The sequence below is a fragment of the Watersipora subatra genome, chromosome 2, assembly GCF_963576615.1.
Source record: "Watersipora subatra chromosome 2, tzWatSuba1.1, whole genome shotgun sequence".
Lineage (NCBI taxonomy): Eukaryota > Metazoa > Bryozoa > Gymnolaemata > Cheilostomatida > Watersiporidae > Watersipora > Watersipora subatra.
The window spans coordinates 13,706,934-13,723,861 of record NC_088709.1 but is presented as its reverse complement, the minus strand read 5'-3'; the positions used below and the strand labels follow the sequence as shown (position 1 = coordinate 13,723,861).

Sequence of the window (16,928 nt, the reverse complement as noted above, 5' to 3'; positions counted from 1 at the left end):
CAAATCGCAATTGTAAGTGTTTGTTTGGGAATTCAAAACTTAAAAACGAACATTTTTTCTTTCTGACGTTCAAACTATTTAGTGTTATTATGGCTTTCGTAAGTACCTCTCGAGTTCGAAAACAGAGAATTAATTATGTTGATGACATTATTGTCGATTCAGATATTCGTGATTACACAGATAATTAAAGTAGCAGCACTGATTCTGATGGTGATGAAACTAATAGTTTTGTAAGAGTAAGGAACATTCTAGAATAACGTTTTGGAGCACCTGGTGTGCAGCATGCAAAATGGGCTGTCATTTAGGCTGCTATGAGATATTTACTCATAAGCTGTAATTCCTTTAGATATTTTTAATTATATTAATATTTTATTAATTAATAATAACATTAATTTACTGTATGTAATTCTCTGTTTGTGTTCATCTAGTGCAGTCTGTACGCTTGAATATTATTAATTTGTTTCGAATAAAACTGCAATAAAATGAAAAGTAATGAAGATAATCCTTAGAAATTTTGTGCAGATGTTCTTCACACTTAGCTTTGCTGGATTCTGTAAAAACACCTTCAAGAGAAGGACACAACCTTTGCCTACAATAGGCCCGTATTCTCTGGGGCGGCTGGCCTGCTAAGTCGTCCCAACTTTTAGTGATTTTCGGCGGCTAAGTACTAAGAATTGCAATCTAAGCCCATTCACTTGAAATTTCCAACAATTAATTTACTAGCAACTAGCGTTCTATACTGTCTCCGTGATGATATCGCCAAATGAGTGATCTTGTGAGACTTTGTTAAGACTTGGAAACTGAACTTTATTGCTTAGAGTGGGGGCGTGAAGAAGAGCCCCAAACTTGCATTTTCCTTATCACAACATAACCGAATTAAAACATCGATGAGGAGCACTATGGCAGGCTCGTCTAAATAATCTTCTAATATTACACATATATAAACATGTTGAAATAGATACAGAACCAGTTGTGAAAATGTCTGCCATGGACACATTGACAGAACAAGAGCTATTGCAATAAAAAAGTGATAGCTCTTGTTCTGTCAATGTCCCTTACAGAAATCTGTAGTGTCATGAGTTTATATCGTAACTTTATTATCGTTCGTTGAATAAAGAAAAGGTTTTATTTTCCATGAACCATAAACAATATATTTATATAGATTTTGATGCTTAAAATTGATTGCATTTAAACATACTTTGAGGATTGTTGATGCTTAAAAGGTCCAGAGCTTCGGGTCGCTGCCCCGAACCTCGTTGGGGGCTTACACCGCCCCCCCAAACCCCCAGGTGTTCATGACTAGTCACCTAACGTTTGTCACCCCAACTTGCAACTAGAGAATACAGGCCTACCTACAACTCCTAAAACGTGCGAAAATTTTTATGAAATTGTCTCACCGTGATGTATAGTCAAAGATAGCTTATTTAATGAACATTTACAACCTCGATTATGGTGCAGTTGGATTCTTCACTCTGTTAGCTTTTTATAAAATGTATGCATGATCCAGGTTTAATCGACAACTTTTTGATTTATTTTGTATTAGCCACTTGCCTCAATTATCCCTGAAATAGGTGGTCATTTAAGAGATATTTATGGTCGGTACTTCGGTTGAGGCGAGTCTTGCAATTGATTGCATTTTAATGGCTCCTCTTTCCCAAAATCCCCCCAAACCCTCCCCCTGATTGATTGTCTGCAGCGCTCGCTTGGTTGGTGTTTTTGAGGAAAAACTGTTTAGCAAAATGTTGTGATAAACTACCGTTTTCTTCTGTTACTTGATTTGAAACAGTCAAAAGTCTAGAAAATCAATGGAAATATCACCCAGAACTTTCTAGTCATATTTTTACTCGGTATTGAGCTGTTAAATAGCAATAGTGATAAGAGAGAAAGCGAACACCTTGCTTTTATTTTTCATTAGTTTGTCACACATTCGTATTTTTATTAAGTTTCTGTCATCCTCACTACAAAAACATATCCTTGTAGTTAGCAATAAATCATCGCTGTTAAGGATGAACTCGGACAAAATCTTTGTAGATTTTATAAGAAAGTGTCAGTATTTTTCATTATTTGCGATTTATTTATGTTTGAGGTGATTTGACTGCCAGGATGTCTACACATTAAAATCGACAAAAACATGATAACGATTAAAACACTCAGATTAAGTGAGAGTGCGATTATGACGTCGAGAGTTGTAAAGAGACAGACAGAATGGAGACCCGTAACGCCACAACTTGAACACAATAGCCGATACCAACTATAGCCATGATGGCAACTAGAGATGTCATTTTGCATGTATTTTTCTTCCAAGGGTTTAACCATGATCGAGTTTTGTCAAGTTAAATCTTAAAACACCCTGGCAGTCCTACCACATCAAAAACAATTACAAATGATATAAAAATACCGATACATTTCCTGCTAAAGTTTACTAAAATTTAGTCCAAGTTGATCTTTAACAGATGAGCGTCGAATATGAGGAAAGAGAAAATAACTTCAATAATAGTTTCATGATTGGTTTTGTTGAAGAATGTTTCCTAGTGTTTACTCGATTTTAATAAACTATTTTCAGGCGTCAGTGATGATGAGAAGAGACAGTTCGAGACGTCAATAGCGAATGCTTCCCTCTGTCCATATGAGCGAAAGAAATTTGTCAACGTTGATAATAGCATTATGAGTAAGTGTCCTACTGAATATTTCAGGAAGTATCTACTTCTATGTAGTTGACTAATACCAACCCTTTCCTGAAAGTCTTATCATCTTCATAGAAGTTTCTCAACTCGCAACCGCATTTTGCCACATTTATACAGCATCTAAATTCAACTGCAGACTACCACTTCAAAATGTCTTCAGCCGAATTCAACAACCTCTATAAATTTTCAACAACCTCTCCATCAAACCCCAAAAAACTCTCCATGAGCTTCCAGCCTACTTCACTTCAGTTCCTATAATCTCTTCATCAGCTGTCAACAACCTCTTCATCAGCTGTTAACAACCTCTTCATCAGCTGTCAACAGCCTCTTCATCATTTCCAATAACCTCTTCACTAGCTCCCAATATACTTTTTTACTAATAGTTCAAGAAGTCAAAGTCTTGTTATATATTTCATACATTACTAATAACTCAGCTTGTCTCATCTATGTATTAAAGAGTTGTCCTCTCTTAGCTGTCCGGTAAGCTAGCTGTTGAGTCGTTTTTCTCCTTTTCAAAATGGCAGTATTTATACTCATGTTTTGTAGTTATATTTCTCCACACTTAGCTATTGTTGTGGCAACTGTTATCGCTGTGAAAATTGCGATGAGTTTGCTGCACTCTAGAATGTTTATTTCTTTCCCTTTAAACAGTTTTTAGTCGGTAATCAAGGCCGCTGATGAAATTGTGCGCCAACACCGCAATATTGTTTCCAATTTCCATCAGTACAGAAAGCTATTGTCTCCCTAATAATCTACAATGGATTTCAACACGCTTGTTCAACACCATCAAATAAATATTAGTAAAATAATTAAAAGTAAATCAATTAAGAAATATACATAAGAGATAATCAGCCAAGTCAGCATGTCTCAAGTGACAGTCACGAATGACAAGAGAGCAATTGTTAAGCACGTGGTAAACTTTCGCTGTCTTATCAGTTACTAGCAGTGCCTCCCGGCGTTCTCCGGGTATCAAAAATCAGCTTATAAACAATGAGAAGTGATGAGAGTCGCTTGCCACTGGCTATTAGCCTGGCGCATTGCCAATAGAAATTTCTAGTATGCTTACTAATAATAGCTAGCTAGGGCTTCTAATGATGGTAGTCATGACTTTGTGTCATGGTATTTGCTCCCATATAGTGACATATATGGCTTAGCAAGTCCATCAGTCTCTGTGGCTATATCGGCACGGCAGTGGACTGGTGACCGAGAGGATGCGAGATCAAATCTTCTTCAGTATGGATTCTTTGTTCCAAGATTTTAATAACTGTAGTGGGAATGCAGACAGACCTAAGACATATCCACGGACATACTTTGAGATATATATATAGATGTAAGTCGCAAGAGCCTTTCAACAGATTTTGTCACTAGTGTGCGAGTGTTTGCTGATCTGTCTGGCACTTATCCAAGCTTACACGCTTGTCTTGCCACGTTTTCACAAAAGCGGCATAAAGAGCCTCCTATATCATGTAGACAGGCGAAGAGGCATGTCGCATCTTATCTGATTGCATATGCTTCAGGTGCCTTCAAATACAGTGGAGTCTAAATAGTTCTGACCTGGATTTTTAGGACAAAACATTTTTAGGTCCCTGTCCTTCTATATCAATTAATTCAAATAAAAAGTTCAAAAATAAAATTAAATTCAAAAAGGCTAATTCAAACTAAAAGATAGTAAAGGTATAAAAATCAATAGAGCTGAGTGAATTAGTATTAGTCGCAATCACAGAATCAAGTGCAACTTCTGTGACATATATTCCTTGATGATTGTAAGAGGTGTCAATTAATTAGGTCAAGCTCTAGATTGGCAGCTAACACACAACCTCGATAGAGCGTGTCGCGCTACTGACAAAGCCATTTTTATTCTGTGAAACTTGAAAAAAATTGAAAATGGAGTCTCTGCAAGAGATAGTGCTTATGTCTGCATCAAACTTGAGCAATAGTGAACATTTATTTTGGATACAGAAGTGGCTAATCAAAGGCTAATCAACAATCGCAGTTCTAAGCTTTATTAAATGCTTTTTCTATTTTTTCAAACATGTTTTCAGAATTGAAACAGAATCACAAAACAAAAACTTACCAGTAAAAGGTAGATATTATTAATGAAATTCAAAGAGGAACAAAACCAAGTGAAATAGCAGAAAGAGAGAAACTTTCTAAATCTACTGTATATTAAAATAAACATATATGATCAATAAAATACATGCGTACTTTATTCGTAATACCGGAATAGTGTTTCTATTCTTGAGTAAATCATTAACGCTTAGATTACAAAATATAGCATTCAGTTCTACTTGCACCAGTATAGCATGCATTGAGAACTCACAGGGCTAACTCTTTCGCTACTGCGCTAAAATCGCTATTCTGATCAAATTAATTCGAATGAATTTTCGGAATTTGATATACCGCTAGTACTTATACAATATCTTGATAATCACTGCAGATATTTTTTACTGTAAAGTGCATTTATTCAAAACAATATTCTCTAAAATATTAGTGTAAACTTATTTAGTGAGTCCCACTCTCGCAAAATTTCTGATGCTTCCTTTGCATTAAAAGAACGCGATAAATTTCTTATTGCCATGACGATTGCGATCTGGTTTTCCCGTTTTGAAAAATAATTAAAAGTGGAGGTTCTTAGCAAAAATATTTTCAATTGGTTGCACGTGATTGGCAACAAGGCTGTTTTGTTAGAGACAGATTTTGATTGGTCTAGCTAATGTGTAGGCTTCGTAATGAAAAGAAAAGGGAAACCCTATTGATAAGCCGATACATCCGCTTACGGTAGCGAAAGAGTTAACAGGCAGTTAACATTACCTTATTAAGCTAATGTTAAATACAAGATATATCACGGTTCTTATAATTCAAACTCTGGTTAATTCAAACTATTTTATTTGGTTCATTCGAGTTTAAATTATGCAGACTCAACTATACCACATTCGGTCCAACAAGCCTTTTATTCCAAGTGACTAAAGTGTAAAAGACAATTTACTGGAACGCGTTGTCATCCTTAGTTCCAGGTGCACCAAATAGCTGATCCTTTTCTATGCCCCCTAATTACTACAATCTTGCATGGCACACATTTTAAGCGACTCGTGTAATTGACATACATGTAGATGTATTGCTATTGTAAAGGTCGGGTAAAGGTCAGCAAGTCGACACCACTGAAACGATTTTCTATCTCAAGATTAAGAACACCGTTTTCACTTTTTTGTGGCTACCAGAAATCGAGTCTTTTAATTAAGAAATTGACAGAATTGCTATATAATCAAAGTGCAACTGCACGCATTACCTTTTTTCACTGATTGGAGTGTTCACTAGTGTTTCGCCTGTCTGGGGCCAGGCCAGATGGCCAAAATTGTCAGAAAATCTTTTCATACTGATTGCCAATTTGATACGCTCTGGTAAAATTTCATGTAACAAAAGTTATTGAGCAATCCACTGAGACCATAAAATGCAGCGCAGCCGTTCCACTGTCTAGACTACTGGTCTACATAACTCTTTTTCTGCATTATTGTTATTTTTAAGCTAATGATGTTTTTGACCTCTTATCAAAGAGTGCAAACTATTTAAATATTGTGACATCGCGTCTACATGAAACCGCTCAATAGAACATGTTTGGCTACCAAATTTGCCTTTGCTACAGCTAGCGTCTAACATTAGGCATGTAGCTCTAAAATTAGGCATGTAGGTCTAACATTAGGCATGTAGGTCTAACATTAGGCATGTAGGTCTAACATTAGGCATGTAGGTCTAACATTAGGCATGTAGGTCTAACATTAGGCATGTAGGTCTAACATTAGGCATGCAGGTCTAACCTTAGGCATGTAGGTCTAACATTAGGCATGCAGGTCTAACATTAGGCATGTAGGTCTAACATTAGGCAAGTAGGTTAGGTACAAATTGTTCTCTTTCAATTTTAATAATTACCAAGTTGAAAACATTTTTCTCTCTCTCCCTCTCCTTTTTTCCCTCTCTTTCCCTCCCTATCTCATCCTCCCTCTCTTTGTCTCTCTCCCTCTCCCTCTCTTTCCCTCTCTTTCTCTCCCTCTCTCTCTCTCCCTCTCTTTCTCTCTCACTCTCCCTTTTTCTCTGTCTACCTCTTCCTCCCTCTCTACCTCTTTTTCCCTCTCACTCTCCCTCTTTCTCTGTGTACCTCTCCCTCCCTCTCTACCTCTTTTTCTCTCTCTCGCTCTCCCGGTCTCTCTCTTCTCTTTTTCTCTCCCTCCCTCTCTCTCTTCCTCCCTCTCTTTCTCTCCCTCTCCCCCTCTCACTCCCTCTCTCTCGCCCTCCCTCTCTCTCCCTCTCCTTCCCTTTCTCTCCTTCTTTCTCCCTCTCCTTCCCTCTCTCTCCCTCTCTGCTCCTCTTTCTCTCTCCCTCTTTCATTATTCGTGAACTATCTGTACGCTTCCATTCACGTTTGTAACATCTTAGGTAAAGCAACTCCTGGTAGTGAAGACAACTGCAATTTTAAACATACAACAGCCAATGTTGTTCGTCCTACATAGTCCTTGGTGTTCTAAAAATACACTCCGTATAGTTACTTAGTGTTTTTATTTGATGATATTGAAAGACGATAAATATGGAAAAACATTTTCCAAAATTTTGCTTTTATCACCTTTGACCACGGTATTTGTTTGTCGTCACCAAGAGTATGCTCAGCCCTTATTGACAACCACCTGAGGCAGCTTCTGTGGAAATATGCTTCATTTTTGTTCCATGTCAAATCCAAGTCCATGTATCAAATGCCAGTAATTTATGTAGAATCTCTTGTTACGCTAGCTCAATAGATGAATTGTTAACCCTTTTGCAGGCAAATTTTCAGGAATATATCAGACCCCCCTGGGCGAATTAATTTTCCGAAAAATCAATTTCTTTTAAAAGGTTTATACACTCTTTTGTATATTATTGTGTGCATATATCTATGTATAAACATGCATATGTATACATGTATATGTCTAGATGTATATATATCTATATATTATAAATGAATAAAAATGCATAACATAAAAATATTTACATGTATATATGTAGATCTACCAAGATAAATATATATATATATATATATATTGTATATCTTTTTATGATACAAGTGTACACTTTAATAAGCACATTTCTGTATAATATATCCAAAGGCATTCTTCTTTACAAAGGCCTACATCAGTCTTTGCATCATGTGCTTATTCTTGTCTTTTTGTACCAATCACGCAGCATCTACTGGAGTAAATACTGGACCTGTCACTATTACAAACTGATGAATGGTAGGAGGTTTATCTCTTTTCATATTGGTAATATTCTTCCAGGCACTGGCATCACCCAACCCACCTCATCATCATTACTGCTACCAGCTTTTTCATCAATATCACTTCCAGAAGTAAAATAATTACAATCACAATTTGAACCTGATTCATTGTCATCTCTGGCTACTAAATCTAAAAAGTCACAGCCAGCTGTGATTCTCTTAGTAACTCCGGTACTAGTACTCGCTGTATTAGAATAATCACGGAGAGTTCTCTTAGAAGTCGTCATGACGATAAACTAAAATAAAACTCTCGAAGCTTTCAGTAAATAACGGCTAAAACAGAACCAAAAAAAATAATTAAAAATTATTTAGAACAGTTTTCTAATTTTTTTCGTAATTTTTATTCATTTATTACTGCTAAAAACGATCATTTTGTGCAAATAGAAAAATTTTTTTAGAGGCTAACCGAAGCCAATATATCGTAGCTTGCTATCGATAAAAAAGTAAACGAAAACGGTATTTAGCTAACCAAAAGCCGCAAAAAAAGAAATATGTTTCTACGGCGACAAAAATGTCGCTCTGCCCATTTGAAGGAGTATGGCGAAGCGACAAAAACGTCGCTTGCCTGCGAAAGGGTTAACTTATCTGGTGAAAAAGGCAATGCGAGATACCAATCTGCCCTTTAGCTCAAGTTCGTCTTCTCGATAAAATTTATGTTGCTGTATATATTTTAGTGACCGGAGGGAATGGTAAATTGTACTCGATATCTTTCTATAAACTGTGTAAGACTACATGTATAACTTATGACAATATTATTATGCTGACTGGAACAAAAATGATATCACATGCATGTCACACACGCTGCCTAGCATGACAATGTTATTGTGGGCCTACTGAAGGGCCAACTGAAGCATAAGATGATAAAATCTTGCTGTAAACTAATCTTGCTGGAACAAAGTTTCTTTCTGAGCAGCGGTAAAGCAGAGTTTCTTATAAACCGAGTCAAAGAAGTGCCAACTTTATCTGAACATGTCCCTACTGCACTGGGCAATGTTCCTCTATAATACTGCCCACCATCTTCAGCATACCTGGCTGTCACTGGTGCCAGCTTTACTTTGTTGGCATATTTCCAAAGGGGTTTGCGTCAATGTTGAATCCATTTTTGCATTCGAAAAAAATTGCTAAAAGGGGTAATTCTGTCTTCGCTCAAAATCATGTATTTATTAAAACAAAAGGTTTGCGATTTTATTGGCAAATATACAATTAGTGCGGGTAACACAAAAAATATAATTTCATGTCATGTATTGTCAACAATACATCGCTTGGGGTGGCTATAACCAGACCTTAATGTGATAGCTCAGGTCTTTCTTAAAAGACACAAATGCAAAATTTGTACATGTTAACAATATGTGCTCCCCCTGGTGTGTTATGGGGTCACAGAGATTGTGGGATGATAACCAATTCGAAAAAATGATTGCAGATACAGTAGGCCCTCCTACAACGTAAATAATCTGTTCCAGGAAAGTTGACGTTACAAGGATCATACGTTATAAAAACAGTAAAATACATGTAAATTGCTTAATCCATTTTAAGATGTTTTTAAATTCACCCTTTTGTCCATACAAAAATGATTAGACTTAACTTATTAATCTGTTGGCTGCACCGTCACTGCATTATTATCGATTTGCATCGACAATTTTTCTCTTTTTTTATCACTTTCGCTTGTTTTTTGGTTCATGATTTACAATTTTACAATAAGTTAAGAACATTATAAACGCCTATTTATAGTGAGTTGTTTATTTTTTTAGACAGCAAGGTCTATTCTGCAAAGGAAAACCAATAACAAATATTTTATACGTCTACATTAAAGTAAAAAAATATATTTTCACTTTGATTAAGAGTGGTGTGCACCTGTCTATCATCTATCTTTCTCTAGGGGTTCAAGGTTAGGATAAAAGATATCTTTCAACAATGCTCCAACTCGTGACATTCGGGTTGGTAGACCGATTCTGTAAGACTTGCACCGAACGATCGCTTTTAAGGATTTTTGAGCAACTGCGCAGCTAGTTATTGTCTCTGTTTTGTTGACACATCTGACGGTCTATCCCCACAAACTAGAATGTCATGGAACTTGTATACTAATGTATATATAATAGAGATAATGCTATATGTACATAATGTGATGTTGAATTTATGTTATAAGAGCGTCTACTGTATTACAGACTTCTATCCATTCTAACAATAAAACTTTTTTTCGCATACCGGCGTGATTTGTGTTGACTTTTCTTTTGGCAGGCATATTTTTGGCTGGCATCTTCTAAGAAAGATCCAATAGCTCTCCCCTGACCAGGTACAGAAAGTGATGTTTTACTACCCTGTGGTAAAACATCACTTTCTGTACAGAAAGTTATTTTTACCATGTTGTGGTAAAACAGCACCTTCTCTAGGCAGAGTTTAGTCAATTTAATACTAATCGTGTAAGGTGTAATTTTGCTTTTTTTCGTTCATAGCATAAGATTTTGCCAAAAATACAATCCACTTTGTGCTGCATTGAAAAAAATCGGCCAACTCTCGGATTTACTATATAAGTTTTCTTATAAGAGTCCTTGGTTAAGGACTCTGGAAGAGCATCTTATCCTTGGGTAATCCTCGCAAGAATTGTCCTGTTGTCAGTATAATGGCAGAGGCTTATAGACTTATCGGATTATACCCTTCTCCTCTTGTTAATATGTCATTTTCACTGTTCATGGTCTGAGCTTGTCTGGGCATTGACACCAGGTTTTCATCGCTTTTCCTCTGATCCTATTTTAGCATTGTCACTTTTAATTCTTTAGTTATACCATTTTGTCCTGTATTTGTCCTTCATAGAAATCAAGTATTGTAGCTTGTTTGTACGGGCATAGTTTTTATAAGCTTATGGTACCAAGTTTACGGTACCATGTTTATGGTACCGCAACGATAGTACCACAGCAATAGTACCGCAACGATAGTACCACAGCAATAGTACCGCAATGATAGTACCACAACAATAGTACCGCAACGATAGTACCATAGCAATAGTACCGCAATGATAGTACCACAACAATAGTACCGCAACGATAGTACCATAGCAATAGTACCGCAACGATAGTACCGCAACAATAGTACCGCAACGATAGTACCACAGCAATAGTACCGCAATGATAGTACCACAACAATAGTACCGCAACGATAGTACCATAGCAATAGTACCGCAACGATAGTACCGCAACAATAGTACCGCAACGATAGTACCACAGCAATAGTATCACAGCAATAGTATCACAGCGATGATTAAATAGTATTTGGCCGTGATTGAAAAAGGTTCAGAAGAAAACACATGCAAAATGACATCACTAGTTGTTATGACATCACTAGTTGTTATGACATCACTAGTTGTTATGACATCACTAGTTGTTATGACATCACTAGTTGTTATGACATCACTAGATAGATGATTGTGTTCAAGTTGAAGCATTATGTGTCTCTTTTTTGTCAGTCTCTTTGCAATTATAAACATCATAATCGAACTTTCAATTAATCTGAGCATTTTACTCGCCAGAGAGAGGCAGCTGAGAAATTAGTGACATTTTGACACGTATTTTTCTTGTGAGCATTTTAATCGCCATCAAAGTTTTATCGATTTTAATTTTGAAACATCCTGGCAATCAGATCACCTCTAACATAAAAACTATAACCAATGTTAGAAAAATACCGTACTTTCTAATAGAATCTACAAAAGTTTTGTGTAAGATTATCTTTAAGGAAACATATATGCACTCAGTACTGCAGAGAGAGATTCATTGATACAAATCTGGCATATTTCAGTCAGAGAACCTACACTGCGCATCATCATTAGGGTTACTGAATATTTGTCAGCTGACGATATAGTGAGCTCACTAGATTGCCAGCGTGCTGTGCCTCAGAGAAAGCACAATCTATACTAAAGTCTGTCTGTATGTCCACAGCCGCAGTTGGGTGTTGGAAAAAAAGATCGCATTGCACTGTATTTGAACTGGGACAATCGGTTCAACTACCTTACTGCATTTTCGGAATAATCGTGCAAATACTTGCTATACGTGACGATCTCTCAGGGCGATCTCTCAGTTGTTTCTCAGGGAGATCTCTCACTATGTTTCCATGACTCGCATAAACCGCATGTTTCACATAATTCGAACGATCCGATCCGCAAGTTGAGTTACTTAGCAATCCAGCGTTTCAATGAACACCTGGCGTTGCGGATTTAACACCAGTACTTGACCCCATAGGTCAAGTATTAGCCTAATTAATGACTCTATAAATAGCTAAGCAGTCTTGTCACGCTTAGCTTAGTAGCGATCGATCGTTCGTAACGTTGGCGCATTGAGACTGCTAAAATCGAAATAAAAACGACTGAAGCGTGAAAATGTTTTAATGTAATAGCCAACGATAATCTAATGCGCATCAATCGCAAGTACCGTTTCCATGATTCGCAAACACGATGGATTCGATAAAGTTTTGCGGGTCGCAACACTCGCTTAGCTTGCGAATTTATGCGGATAGCTTGCGATTTATGCCGTTTCCATAACGCGGATAACTTGCGGATTGGCTCTAATTTGCGAATTATGCGGGTCATGGAAACGCAGTGAATGCGCACGTGACTACCAGGTTACTAGTTATAGTACTGCCCAGTCCCGTGCACTGACGAACTAGATTGCGGGAGTACTAGTATACATAATAGAGAGAGATATGCATCATTTTCTCTCTCAAGTGTGGCAAGAGAGAAAGCGATATTTTAAGGCTAACCACAAGGTTCTCGATCTTGAAGTCGAATTTGAAAATTTGCACTGATTTGGCACTTTACGTTATATGAAATTCTTTATGTTGTACGAAGCGACAACTTTACATACATTATTTACGTCATGTGGTATTTACGCTGTAGGAGCATCTATCATACGCTCTTTGCTCAAATCTACTGGTTGTGTGTTAAATCAAAAACTTCATTTAGATTACAGTTTTCTCTTGTGGCAAATCAGTTGTCAGATCAAAAGAATTGTAGCGCTGTGTTATATTATCAATTGTATTATTTTTGCATAGTAACCATTCTAACAGAGTTAATCAAACCAGTACATTTGCTGACAGTTTTTGCTGAATTCCCATTATTTATCAGAATTCCTTCAACTTTAGTCTATGGCACCCAACCCTACTTAAAATAGTACAAAGGCCGAGTTGAGGTCAAACTGATTAACAAAGCCTCACCCTGTGTTGACCTTGGTATAACGTTTCTCTAAGGGATGGTTAAAGGCTCACATCTGCTTCTTTTACCTAAAACCTACCTATGGGCTGTACTGACGAATCCAATCCAATCTACACATTAGCTTTTTAAAAAGTCAAAGCAAGTTAAACGGCAGATTAAATAAATTTGTAAACTTCTACAAGATAGCTTTGGAACTAATAATTGTGGTTTTATAAAAACAGTCAGTTAGAAAATTTACCTAGTCCTACATGTAGCAAGTGTAAGTACATGCAGCAAGTGTAAGTACATGTAGCAAGTGTAAGTACATGTAGCAAGTGTAAGTATGTGTAGCAAATGTAAGTACGTGTAGCAAGTGTAAGTACGTGTAGCAAGTGTAAGTACATGTAGCAAGTGTAAGTACGTGTAGTAAGTGTAAGTATGTGTAGCAAGTGTAAGTATGTGTAGCAAGTGTAAGTACGTGTAGTAAGTGTAAGTACGTGTAGCAAGTGTAAGTACGTGTAGCAAGTGTAAGTACGTGTAGCAAGTGTAAGTACGTGTAGTAAGTGTAAGTACGTGTAGCAAGTGTAAGTACGTGTTGCAAGTGTAAGTACGTGTAGCAAGTGTAAGTACGTGTAGCAAGTGTAAGTACGTGTAGCAAGTGTAAGTACGTGTAGTAAATGTAAGTGCATGTAGTAAATGTAAGTGCATGTTTGCAGTTTCTATATATACTAGTACTCTTGCCAGTCCCGTGCACTGTGAGAGATCGTAATGAGAAATCAAGTGTATGGAGAATTATCCCAAGGAAAGCAAAAATGTTCCTGAGTGATGGTGTGGTGGTGTGCTTGCCTTTCGAATCCGGCGCCTCGGGTTTGATTCCTGTGCAGGGTAATCTTTTTTTTCTATTTCTCTTGGCATGACTTCGGACAGACAGACAGACAGACACTGCTCATATTATATTTGATTCTTTATATATTTTTGATTTTGCTATTGGTCATTAGGGAATTTTAGAGTATTTCCCAATCAGTTAAATCTATAAAACTTGAAGAATGATTTGAGATTATTTTAGCATGTCACAAAAACTTAATGTGACATGCGAAACTAATCACAACACTTGTTTGCATGAATATTGGTAAATGTCCAAGCACCAGTGTAATTATACTTCAAAGAGCATCAAATAAAAAGAGTTTGCAAATTTGAATTTATTATGAATATAAATTTTTGAAAATAATGTTTAATTTATAATGTTGGAACCAAAAAATACATTATTCAAAGATAATTTAGTGTATGATTATTCATTATTTGATGTGTAGTCACAATGAACTAAACTGTATATTTCTAGATTTTCAGCTATAGCTGACATGACAGCAATTTGTTTGATTGCTGTGTGACAACTTAGTGACCTTCGTAGACGCACATAATTTTTATATAACATTCAAAGCTGTTCCATGTCCGGGTGCTGAAATTCATATGCCTACCTGGGAAAATTACTCCTTCAGATATCTGCTTTAGATATCTGTTTGTACATTAAATTTGTTTGTTAGTTGCCATATCGTATAATCTATGTTAGTGTATTGTGTAATATATTTAACCGCAGTATGATGTAATCTATATTGCTCCAGTGTTGCATAACTTATTATAGTATATCCTTGACTAGGTATCCTTGCCAAAAGGCCAGTTAGGATTAGCATTTTCAAGTTCATTAAAAATTGTGAATATCCTTTTAATAAGCAATGCATGTGATACTGTTTTTTCGGAGTTGTCCAATCAATGATTATGGACTTTTTGTAGAAAATTCAGATAAGCCTTATATCCTTCCTCTGTCGGATGACTGTGATGACGAGTATGAGGCAGACCCTTTCTCACCTGCATCGCCCAGTCTGCCCGATTCCTTTGCTTCCGCCGACTCCAATGTTCCTGCGTTGATTGTATCGCCTTTGTACATACCGCAGTCAGAGCCCACGGGTAACGACGCATCTCAGCAGGTTTTGTCAGAGCAAGCGTTCAGCCACAATGATGATTTCTTCTCAGATGTTGACACAGTTGATGGTCTGCCATTAGACGACTCGCCTTACCAATCTTCATCTCTCGAAGACTTTGACTCGAAGCCATATTTTCAAACCGACTCATATTCATAGAAGTTTGTAAAAGGTTTTCTCCGGCTAACAATGATGGGATGCAGTGTAATCCACTTTAGCATGTTTGTTCTACAAACTTTACCTCTGGTTTTAAATATATGATCTCAGAATTTAAATTATTAATCTTGAACATAAATATTACTTATTATGTATCCTAATCGTCAAACTAGCTGCCGCTGTTAAAGGCTTTTTTTACCAAAGTTATTAATGTTTTCTCTATTGCAAGGCTTTTGAAGTACTCAACTAGCCATACGCATGTGAGAGATTTATTTTTGTACATGTTCTGTATACAGTGTTGCAGCCTGGTTTAGCAATACAAGGCGCCATCCAGTCACATTCACAATGCCCTGCTCTGTTTTATGCTGCTATGGCGGGATCTGACAAAGGAAAATAAGCCGAAAGTCCCAGATAGTACAATGCAACCCAGATATCTTAGGTTATTGTTGGATTGTCGTACACTCTCAGAATTTAATACTAGGGTACTTTGTATGGCATTCAGTTCATCATATATATAATATTGTCTCCTTTTCATTTAACAAGATGTACTATCAACACACTAGTGTGAAAGAGAAAACCGCATGCTTCAGAAAATTTAGCTACTTTCATATTTTGAGGAAAACAGAAATACATATTTGAGTTTTTCTGTCAAACATAAAGTTACCTCTTCATATCTCCGAGAGATAAAATTTGTGTATGTAAGAAATGTACGCTTGTGTGAGAGTGTGTGTGGTGTATGAGAGTGTGTGTATGTGTGTATGTGAGAGCATGTATGTATGTGCGTACATGAGGGTGCATGTGTATGTGCAGACGTAAGGGTGTGTGTACGTGACTGTATGAGGGTTATTGTGCATGCGTGAGGGTGTGTGTGTGTGTGTATGAGGGTGTGTGTGTGCATGCGTGAGGGTGTGTGTATGAGCGAGCACCTGAGGGTGCATGAATATGTGCAGACGTGAGGGTGTGTATGTGCATGTTTGTATGTGCATGTGGGTACGTGCGCGTGTGAGGGTGTGTGTGTATGTGCGTGCGGCCATGGGTAAGAGCGTACATGAATGTTTGTATGTGCATGCATGAGGGTGTGTGTATGTTCAGGCATGCATTCATGTGTGAATGCAGCATAAGCAGGTGAGATAATATGATCTTTTCTTGTCTAAACATAACATAATTTTTCAAGCTTGCGGGAGGATTTACACCCACTTAGTTGCCTGTTTGAAAAAACTGCATGACCTCTGATTAAGCTTTTTGTTATAAAGATAAAAATTATAAATGAATACAATATCAAATTAAGAGTTAAGTTTAATTTAAATTTGATAAATTGAGATTGTTGAATGTAAAACAACTCCTTGACAGAGTAGATGCTTGTGCTCATATGGGAGGCCGAGTAGGTAACCTTATGACCTCGATATTGCGAACCACGGGGAAAAAGTAGAAAGCGACTTCCTAGAAGTCGTGACAAGGATGTACGCTTACACATTTGTTTATACGTACTGCTATTGCTTCCTCAAACTATATTTAAACTAGCTGTGCTACCCGGCGTTACTCGGGTAATAAAAATTTCTTTGGACAAAAAATTGATGTGTATTTGACATATAACATTTGCCATTCTCACTTTTAAACTACAGATCATGAGAGAAGTGTTTTGT

At 36.9% G+C, this 16,928-nt stretch overlaps 1 protein-coding gene across 1 annotated transcript in view; it reads left to right on the top strand.

The window, feature by feature from the left end:
* LOC137387774 (uncharacterized) overlaps positions 1 to 15,622 on the top strand; it is a 67,630-nt gene extending 52,008 nt beyond the window's left edge. The window contains exons 5-6 of the mRNA XM_068074286.1: positions 2,564 to 2,668; positions 14,942 to 15,622. Coding sequence (XP_067930387.1) covers positions 2,564 to 2,668; positions 14,942 to 15,288 — 452 coding nt within the window. The 3' untranslated portion in view covers positions 15,289 to 15,622. The remainder of the gene's footprint in view (positions 1 to 2,563; positions 2,669 to 14,941) is intronic.
* Positions 15,623 to 16,928: the final 1,306 nt, after the last annotated feature.